Genomic DNA, 11,452 nt, shown 5'->3' on the forward strand with positions numbered 1-11,452 from the left:
CCAAGTAATGACCATAACCTTGCCCCTTGTCAGCTCTACTATACACCTGGGAATTCTGATCATTCACATGAACTTATAGGCCCATTGTCTGCCACGTTATCACCTTTTCTTATACCTGCCATCTTTCCCTGGCGCCATCACTGTTGCTCCTAACTCTACAAACAAGCCCATCTTGTGTAAAAAATGTCCATTTCTCTACTTTGCGGGTTCTTACCCACCCAACACTACCAGCCCTGCTTGCGTCTCTGTCAACCTCCTTCAAATGAAAAGCAAGCACGTGTGCTCATCTTGCTAGTCACTCATTCCTCAAGCCACTAAAATCCAGATTCTGCCGCAACACTCAAATGCAATGATTTCAACTAAAGACCAAGCTGCCCAACTGACAAACGTCACCATTCTCTTTCACTCTTTACCTCTTCGAGGTCCACTGCAAGTAGCTTTGAAAAACATGGTTACTCCCTATTATTTTTATACCTCAGAAGACTAATTACACTGTCTACATAAAGCATACATAGCACACACATTCAGAACTTCAATATCTAGGCTTCATGAGAGGAAATAATCCTGGAGCAAAACCTAATTTCTTTTAAATGCACAGAGTTTACAGAATGATGGGTTATACAGTTCAACAATTCTAATTTGTCTATGTGAAAGCACAATCCCAGAAAGGCCTTTAAACACATTATTATATGTAATGCTATTTAACACACTTTTTTTTTCCTCCAATTCATTTCTCATAATAGTTTATTATCTCCTTGGATAATCTCCCGCCTTTAGTTTCAGATCCCATCTGCTCATTTAAGATTCACGTCTGTCCAGTTTCTGAAATATTTGTCACTTTACTCATTAGCATTTTTGGTAACAACATAGTGCTGTTTTTCAAAAGTTCAGAACTGAATTATTTTAGAACTGAGTATTATTTCATTACCATTTCTTCATCTAAACTGCCTTCCCACTTCTCAAGTTTTCCACCTTAGTAAAAATCAGGATTCCCTTAAGTTTTTGTACCTTTTTTTTTAAAAGGAAACCAAGCAGCAAGTCCACGAAGTAGAGGCGCTTTCCTGCCTTCCATCTCGGGAAAGCTCTCCCCGGACACACGCAGGGCGGCCCACGGAGCCTGAAGAACGCCCTCCCATCCATCTCTCGCTAACCCCGTCCATCTCTCGCTACCCCCGTCGATCTCTCGCTAGCCCCGTCCATCCCCACAGGACGCAGCCTCAGGCTCTCTTCCAGGAGTCTCTCCTGGCTGTGAGGCCCAGCACTGCCCGTGTTGCTCTCCCTCTGCACGGAAACACAGCATCTCAGAAATTCGTACTACACAGAGGTGTTTTCCCTACATATCTGACTCCTGGCCCTTGGGTCTCCCTAAGACAGATTTCAATCATTTCTGATGTACATTATTCCCAAATGAGTTATCCATGTCCCAAAGTTCTCAAACATAACATAGCAAACAAACTTTCCACATACCAGTTTACTGGCTACCCTATCTATTTCACCCCAATTCCTGTTTTGATCTCCCTGGAGAGCTCAGACGTCATTTACCACACAAAACAGCAAGCAGAAGGCTTGTCTCTAGCAGTGAGTGAAGGAAGGAAGATCTAATGGCCACAGATACGCAGTCTTTTCCTGATGACATCACAGAACCTTCCACGACTCTTCCCTTTCTCCACGATTTACTAAAAGGATAGCAGCAAAGAGGAAGCAACAGCAGGCCCCTGCAGAAAGGAAGGGAAAACCTGCCTTCAATCTTCACTCCCAAAGTGCCATCCTCCCATGGGAAGCCGGCTGGCTGGGGCAGCCTCTCTCTCTCTCTTCAGGGCAGCAAGCCTACTTGGCCTTGAGTAGAGAGCCTAGGGCTGGCCCACAGCCACTCCCACTGCCTGGAGGTACCGTCCTCCCAGGCACTACAGCAGAGGGGAGATGCTCCTGACAGTCTCGATGGGACTGATAAATATAAGCTCATGCTATAAAAATGCAGCCATAAATAGCATTGTGTAACACAAGGAATCAAGTACAATGAAACAGCAATCAGCATTACTGTCATTTGCAAACGGGGGGGGGGGGCGGTGCACACGTGTACACACACAAAACTTACAATCAACTTTTTCTAGTATTAATGCTGCAGACCACCTACATGCTAAATTCCAAACCTCTGGATAGTCAGACACTATTCACGTTCAACATCACTACCAGCCACTCCTCAGAAGGAAGGCTGGGCAATCTACTTCTGTAGTGATACCACCTCAGAAACCCATGGAGGGGTCGTTATGGTCAGGTCCAACTCCAACGCACATAACAACAACTACAACAATATAAAAATTACAGATTTGTGGGGGTCACAGAGTCACCATGAGTCTTGAGGACAACTGGTTTGGTTTTTCCGGTTTCCCTTGCTTCAACAAGGCCAAAACAGTATTTTTAGATGGTGGTGTTGTTGTTGTTATGTGCTGTCAAGTCGGACCCGACTCATAGCGACCCCTCCTTGGATTTCCCAGGCAGTATCACTGCGGAAATAGATTGCCCAACCTTCCTTCCGAGGAGTGGCTGGTGGGTTTGAACCGCCAGCCTTCTGGTTAGCAGCCAAGTGCCTTAGCCACTATGCTACAGAGCTCCCGAAGGTACCACATAAAATGTAAAATAGAAATTCGCCATGTGGTTGGGTACACATAGGCTCTGTTCAAAACATAGCAAGGGTTGTGACATGCATGTCAGATTAAAATGTGATTTACTCTTTAAGAAGAAAAAGGTATTTTTTAAGTACTATTTCTGACATTCCCTGAGACAAATCTCAAAATGCTAATAGAACTGCTATTTAAAGTTCAAAGAGCACTCTGGAGCTGCCAAAGAATTAGTAGCCTGAACTACCAAATCAGAGCCCCAGTTCAATTCCCGGTTTCACCCAGTAATAACCCAGGGTTGGTACAGCAAAGTCAAACAGCACTTCAAAGGGGCGCCACGCAACTGCGAATCATACACACAAACAAAATGTTGTCACACCTAAAGATGATGTCAAGCTTTCTTTTCTCAATCACAGATTATTTTCAAGGAAAGAGACCCAAGAACAATTTAATCCTCTGCTCCCTGAAGAACAGTACAAACACAACCTAACTGCTATATTTAAAACAAGTAATTCTACCACTCCAACTGCCTGGTTAACTGCCTAGGATACTCCATAACTGTAGTTGTAATTTGCGACAAGTTTCTTCCTCTTAGATAAAGTACATCACCTAGTTATCAAGGTGCTTCTCTTAAAAGGTGCTCAAAATGATTTTTCACACTTCCTACCAGCTGTATTACCATCAAACTGACAGAGAAACTGAGGCACGGAGCCAGCAGTAGACCAACCTCATCTGACTGGTCACTAGTAAGACATTAGAATACACCTCGAGTTGCCCTGTTGCCAGTCCGCTGCTCCTTTGCCTGGGCTCACAGAAAGCGATCTTCTCATGGAAGGTTGAGCAGTGCCCTCCTGTACAGCTCAGAGAATGAAACCAAAGCAATCCTGACCTGGATCAAGGCCCCAGTCAAGATTCCAGCAGGTTCCCCAGTTGAAAGGATGCCTAACACGCTATGCTGTTACTGTGTCATCGAGTCGGTTCCAATGCACAGTGGCCCTACAGTACAGAGCAAAACTGGCCAACAGGATTTTTTAGGCGGGAGGACTGGGCAGTGTTTCGTTCTTGTACACAGTCGGAACCAACTTCATGGCACATAAACAACAATCTTTACAACACCAGACTGACAGATCTTTTCTACCGCACAGCAGCTAGTGAGTGAGTTCGAATAGCAGCCAACTGCTTAACCCTTGGGCCACCAGGGCTCCTCAACATGCTATGAAACAAAAAAAACAAACCCACTGTCACCGGGTGGATTCCAACTCATCAACACACTACAGGAAGTCTAAACACTAACTGAATTCCTATTCTTGGAGGTGTGATAAGCACACATCTATTGATCAGCTGGAATTCTCTTTAATAAAAATTTTCTAGAATACATTTAAAGGGTTACCAAATCACAGTACATACTGCCTTTTAAAAAAACCAAACCTGTTGCTATTGCATTGACTAAGGCTCACAGGGACCCATAGGACAGAGCAGAAGTATTCCACAGAGATTCCAAGTCTGTAATCTTTACAGAAGCAGACTGCCTCCTCTTTCTCCCATGGAGCAGGCTGCCTAGATAATGTACAGTAGTCAAAACATAGAGCTAAACGTGTAAATAAGTTCAAAGAAAAACAGCCTATATGTGACCAGGCCTGAAGTGGGCAACGAGAACTTCCTTGAAGAAAAAGATGGAGTTTGTCCAACCATTCATTCATTCAACAGTTAATGAGCACGTAGCTATAAGAAGAATACAAAGATGACCGAGACAGGCTCACTGCCCTGCAGAAGCTCACATCCTCGTAAACAGTACAAAGAAGGAGGTGCACATAAGAAGCAAGTGACTAGTTCTGCCTGTGGGAATCAGGGAAGGCTTCACAGAGGAGGTGACATTTGAAAAACTTAAAAGTAGGATTATGCCAGCCATCTATGCATGGAAATAAACTAGAAGCTGGTTCCAAATGTTCCAGAGTTAGATGGATGTGTGTTTTCCCTTATTTCTCTTTGTTGTTGTTATTTTTCTTTAGGACATTAAAATCAACCAAGAGAACTGCCCACACAGAATGGTTTTCACATCATTTACACTCTTGAATACCTTCTTTATTAATTCCCAAAGTAAGCTCAGATGGATTTAATCATCTTTTCTATTTAACAAAATAACATGGAACTGTATCTCATATACACAATATTCACAAACAGCAACGAATGTGAGGGCGGCACAGGGCCAGGCAGTTGCACTGTGTTGTATATACCTAAGGTCACTGAGTGGGAACTGACGTGACGTGATGTGGGAACAACAACAACAACAAATGAGGAAGCTTCACTGGTCTTACACAGAAACACTTCCGTGAAAATCTGTCAGCGTCCTTTATAGGAAAAAAAGCTCATAGTCATTTTCATGTAGTTTAATATCCTTTTAGAGTATCAACCTTTAAAATTTCCACTCAGCATTATAAAAACACTGTTCAGAGTTAATTATTCCTCAAATTTAGTTGTAATATCAAGCAAATGTCTTAAGTCCAATTAATGCAGTGATTCAATACAAATTATGACTTATTATAATAAAAAGATACAGTGAAGATTGAAAAAGAAATATTTACCTGCAAATTTATCTAATTCTCTTTGTTTCCCTATCCATGTTTTAAGTTAAATTTACAATTTTAAACTATGCAAAATAAAGACACAAATGAAATTTTAATATAATCAACTCAGGAGGTTCTCTTAACAATAATAGAACTTCACTGTGCAGGGGAAAATACAAAATGTAGAAAGCTGTGTCCATGGCTCTGTACAATTTCACAGTGGTAGCAATTCGGTTTTAATAAGATCCTCCCACAATTCATCCAGAATGAGAAAATAAACGTTCAGAAATCTACCTAATAAACCATAGTATGGATAGAGACAAATAAAAGAACATGTTCCCTTGGACAAAGTGGAGTCTCTGGACCCCATCTAGAAAAAAAGAGAAAAATACCATCTTTTCTCCTTTTTTTTCTGACCAGAATCAAATGTGTTTTTAAAGACGTTTGATGGACTTAAGAAAAAAAAATTTTTTTTTAAACTCTACTCTAACTAACATAACATGCTAATATAAATCCAAGTAAAACAGGAGTCCTAAAAGAGGAATTATGAGGATAAAATATATTCCAGTCTACAGATGATTTTGAAAGCTAAGTAACAAACAATATAGTGGAGAACTGTCTCTGAAATAAACAAACACACCAACCACACGTTTTAACAGAAATTAAAACTGTTTACATCAACCAAAGCAAAGACAAGGAACCACGCTGGTGTATGGAAGTGACTTTACACTAAACAAAAATTGGGCAAGCATACATATTTCATTCATGCAAATGAGTCTGAATTTACAATTCTTCGTTTATGTTAATATTTACCAAGATTAATGGAATATCATCTCCCCTATGTAATGAAGTGAATTCCCTCAACAGAACAAAGCTAACACCTTCAAATCTTTCGAATAAACAATAAAAGCATATACTATAAAAGGAAATTACCTGAACATGATCAGAAAGAAGTTAAACGACTCAAGGGAAAAAAGTCCTAAATTCCCAGAGCACATACAGAAATAATTCTGACTCACTAATTCTAAAACTCTAAGCAAATCCTAGGAAAGAAATGTGTGTAATTTTTTAAAACAATGCACATTTTTAGGCTACCTAACTCCCTCACTTTCTAATGTTTTAAATGTAATCTACCAAAATGCAAATGTTTATAAAATGATAAAACTTCTGGTATCCAAACTGGACATACATAGTTAATAGATTTGTACACAATGCATTTGAATAAATGACCCTCAAAGTAATGTTGCAGTCTTTTTCCCTCTGTTTAATAAATGCACAGTTCAATAGTAGTAATAATAGCAAATATCCAATCATATTAACTAATTCTCAACAGCTTTGTCTAATCTCTCCTACTGGCTAACTCCTGTGAAATAAATGTATCACCAACATCCAGAAAAGAATAAAATATTAGTTTAAAGGGAGCAACATTATTTGAGTCTACCAAAAGTCAGTCAAATAATTTCAGAAAAATATCTAGCCTATTTTTTAATCAAAAGATGGCTAAATTAACTGTGCATAAAAGCTTGCAGATAAACTATGAATCTATTATTCACAGTGAGATAAGATTTTCATCTCCATTTTAAATAATTTTACAAACAACTACAGAATGAACTTCTCTTTTGCAAAAGGTTATCATCATGTTCAGCACACAGTACAAACTAATGATAGATAATCTTCCTTACACATCTCAAAAGCAGAGGAAGGCGCTGAAAGTGTTTGCGGAATACAATTAATTCACAATTAACTAGGCTAAATCAGCCAATGAACAAAAAAATGAATCAATTTTCCCATACCTAATTAATGTAATATAATCTACCACTCTAACGGGCAGTATCTCATTCTGCTGTGCATAGACAGGGTTGCTATGAGTCGGACCCCACTCCACGTACCTACCAACAACAAGCACTCTAGTTGGTGTTATTTAAAGCAATGCCTTAACAGATTTTTTAACGTTTCTAACACCTTCAGGAAAAAATGAACAATGTGTGCCAGAGAAAGTAAAAGCTATCTAAGGATCTACCATAAATTCAATACAGAACACACCTATTGAGCTAAAGGCACGCCCCCTGCCCATCATTCTAAGAAACAGACCCAGCCTGGCTTTCTCCCTGTGAGCACTTCAAGCAATAACACAGCAAATCGTTTTGTAGCATACATGTCTTAGGTACATCATTTTCTCTTTAAAATTATGAACTCATCACACGTACAAACAGCTCTTCAAAACGGTCCACTAAACTGCTACTACACTATGTCTTAAACTGCCATCTATTATGTACTTAAAAATATTTACTAGCAATCGGAGGTTAATATGGAAACTATTACGGGGTGGCAATTATTGCTATTAAAAATATATAAATACTGTAACACTATGTGCTACCAACAAGATAAGATGCTAACAGAAAACACACATTAGCAAATTATAAACATTTTCATTAAAGAAAATGGAACTGTCATGAAACAAACATTATATGAAAATACTGAAATGGCAAACTGAAGTGAAAAATATACCTGGTTTGTACATGTGGGGCTTTACTAGATTATCAAAATAATATTTTATTATTATTTTCCTTTGATAATTCTATTTGGTTCTAGCTCAAAAGTGCAGATTTCAAAGTTTCTACAGTTAGTCATCCTCTCTTTCTGTAAAAATAAACTTCTCAATGAAACAAGAAGTCAGGTCAACAAAAGAACCCCTTAAAAGCTTCAAATATAGAATCAAAGCTCCTCAACAGGAATTAAGTACTAACGTGTTTCAATGCAGGGAGGAAGAACTTGAGATCATGCAATTACTCACAGAATCAGGAAGATTCTCAGCAAATAAAACCAACGTAATTGTGGCGCATACACACCTACGAATCAGCTCTCTCTCCTCATATACTTCAATCTAGCTGAAGGGCACAAAATTGCTTCTCTCCATCCTACCTCAACAGAGAAACAAAACTGAAGATACACTTCAGACCTTATGTGTGGAAATTATAACGTCTTCCCACAAGGGTGAGTTCACAAACCACAGGGTGCACTGTGACACTTTCCAAAAAGGCAGATCTAACACACTTAAGTGAATGATAACTGAGCGAGTGTGTAACACCCAGAGATGTGATGGACAGCATGAGAAAACAGTTTTGAGTCACAAAGGCGCAGCCAGGCATGCATTTAATGCAACAGCTACAAATCTCACAGCAGCAAGACGAAGGAACACATACAATGACCCGTAACATATATACACAATGCCGTTTTTCACACGTTAGGAGAGAGGAGAGGGGTTGAGAAGAGAACTTAAGAAATTCAATGCCTCAAAGGAGAAAAGTAAAAATTCAATAGCAAAATAAGTAAAGTGTCAGCAGAAATCTCAAGGCACTTAATTGCACAATCAACTTTTCTAAACCCTAATTAACACTTCAAGGTAACAGAAAGTGGGTAGGTCATTATCCTGGCACAGAACTTCAATCTCTAGTTTATATAATACGAGTATCTAGGTAAATTCTTCATAAACAATACTAATCTCTGATCAAAAACACTGCAGGCCAAAAGGAAAAATAAAGACGACTTCTGACAAAGCATGCTTTATTTTAACAGGTGATGACCATGTCTCCTGTGCCATTCTCAACTAGTCTATATAATGACTTCAGGCGACATTTTTTTCATATTCTAAGTTGCTGCTGTATATAGTTTTTAACCAAAATTCTCAATTTGCAATCTGAAAAATTTACAATAATCTGCACCTTTTTGACTGCTTCATAATTTAAAAAAAAAAAGCAGCCTCTTATCCACCCTCCCCATACCAAAGAATGAAGCAATTAAACACTTTACAATCATTAAAAAAAAAAAAAAACCCTGCATTTCTATGATTCTGGATTTGAAAGTTGCTACCTAAACAGTTATTCTTTGAAAAAAAAAAATTAAGGATAATTAAAAAATCAATTCCTGGTTTCAGGAGGGTTCCGGAGGATCCACTCCAACACAAACCCTGGGTCCTCACGTACCAAAGCGCTTCCCCAAAAGCATCTCCAGTGTCTTACCTGGACATCATCCCTCTCACTTGAGTTTTTACAGAAGATGAAAGCAACGCTGTGTCCTAGACACGGCCTATGCGTGTAATGTATTGCAGTTGTCTACAAGAACGCATGGTATATAAATTAACCACAGACACACAGCCATTACCAGTCAGCATGATATATGGTAAGGTGGGGGATCTCTTCTCACCAATATTGGTCTACCTGGTTATTTTAATTACCTGTAAAAGTGTCAATATGGTCACCAGCTGCCAAACAAAAAACATTTTAAATACTCCTTAATCAATATGTTTGCTAATCTATGAGAATCTCCGAACCTGACTGATACTACATGATAGACAGGGGAAAAAGAGGAGATAAAATGAGTTTTCTTCCCATGTATTAAAAGAGCAAGAGACAATCATCCAGTACTGACAAGAACCGCTACTTACAAAGGAATTTTAAAAGATTAAATATCTGAATAAAAAATATTTTTTTGAGGGGAGACTGAACCTGACAGTACTATAAGGGCAACACAGACACTGTCATTCAGTCTTTGTAGCTAAACTCTCATGTGTTGATTTTTTTCATCTGCATAAATACTATCACATATTTAATAAAAACAGCACTTTCATTTGAAAAGCTGGCAAGAATCTGCATTTCTCCCTACTAGTCTCAAAGGGGGGGGGGGAGCATCTATGCCACCCATAATTAAATGTAACTAATTACAATTTGAACACTAAATTATTTATCCAGTGTAAACAAGGATTATGGGGAACTGATGTTTCTATCTACAGCAGAGGTTATAAAAAATAATTTCCGAAATGCATACTCTCTAGAAAGCAGTCCCCCAAAAATGAGGTACACGACTTAAAATAAGTTGTTGTGGGTTTGTTTTTTTTTAAGGTTAAATTAAATAAACCGTTCAGCCAATTTTCCAATTATATTCTACGCTTGAAACATAATTGCCTTACATCTGTTTACAAACCTTTTCTCAATATTTAAACAAATTCGTACTCTCCCGGGCACATAGCTATACATACAGTAACTCAAGCACAAAGCACATATTTAAAGACCACGCACTGCAATTATTAGCCTAAACGCCAGGTTTAACAACGTGAATGTTTTCAGAGAAGGTAATACGACCCAATAAAAAGCAAAGATGGCATTTACCACCAAATGTCACTGCCACCGCCCGGAAAAGAGTTGCTGGAGTCCCATACATTTTTAATTTCGATGAATCTAGCCGCTGCCGTCGGGTGCCGGCTTCCACGAGAACAATTGACACCCTAACTGCTTCAAGATTAAGGCAGGCGATTCAAATCCGAAGGAAAAGTTGTCAATTATCAGAGGGAGAGGGAGCGAGGCGAAGGCAGATAAAGGCGATGTTATCAAACCGCCCAGCTTGTTGCTTTTGTGTTTGTGTGTGGATTCGTTGTTAGGACTGAGAAAACAGTTTTTAAAAGACACCGGGGGAGAGAAAATAGAAAAAGGTTTCTCCACCTTCCGTCGGCTCGGTGCAACGGCTTTAAGGCTCGGCTCTCCAGCGTAGTAAGCCCCGAGAGGCGGGCGGCTGTCGATGTTTACAATCGCGGCGGCTCCGGGTGCAACAGTCCTTTACTGACACAATCGCATTCAATCAACTGTTTTCGTGCGAAATTGCAGGTGTCATTATGGAATTAAAAAAAAAAATTCAAAAAGGCAGGCGGGCGGGCAGCCGATCCGACCAGGGAGAAACGGGCTGCTGCCCCTCGCAGGCGCGGCCAGCACCAGGCAAACCCTTCCTCTTCCACATTTGGGGAAAGGGGGAGCAAAGGGGAGGGTAAGAGGGTGTGATTGCAACCGAGGGTGGGCGTTCGGAGTTCGACCCAGAATCCGCAGCTTTGAGATTTCCACATGCAAATTCCACGCCGAGCGCCGCGCTCACAAATGATTTTTAAAGAGCCAAATAAACACTGGATGGAATCCAAGGCGAGGGAGAGACGATCCAAAGGGGGGAGAAGCGGCGAGAGGCGAACGGCTGGGAGAGGCGAGGGAGGGGCGAAGTCCCGGCGGCGGCGGCGGCGGGAGGAGAAAGTTGGTCGGCGGCGGAGGTCAGGGACCCCCCCCCCGGCCCAGCCCCCCTCCCCGAAGCCCGGCTACTCACCAGCGAGAAGAGGTTGGAGTGACAATCCTCCAGGCTCGCCCCGTTCGCCACCCAGTTCGCTGCCGCAGTCATGATCCTCCGCGAGCCCGGCCGCCAGAGCGGGGCATGTCGAAGCGAGGCGTCCGAGGCGAG

General features: G+C 40.5%; 1 protein-coding gene across 1 annotated transcript in view; it reads right to left on the reverse strand.

The window, feature by feature from the left end:
• MED13L (mediator complex subunit 13L) overlaps positions 1-11,392 on the reverse strand; it is a 314,961-nt gene extending 303,569 nt beyond the window's left edge. The window contains exon 1 of the mRNA XM_042780578.1: positions 11,321-11,392. Coding sequence (XP_042636512.1) covers positions 11,321-11,392 — 72 coding nt within the window. The remainder of the gene's footprint in view (positions 1-11,320) is intronic.
• Positions 11,393-11,452: the final 60 nt, after the last annotated feature.

The sequence above is a fragment of the Orycteropus afer genome, unplaced genomic scaffold (assembly GCF_000298275.1).
Source record: "Orycteropus afer afer isolate SDZICR_OR568_19922 unplaced genomic scaffold, OryAfe1.0 scaffold00048, whole genome shotgun sequence".
NCBI lineage: Eukaryota > Metazoa > Chordata > Mammalia > Tubulidentata > Orycteropodidae > Orycteropus > Orycteropus afer.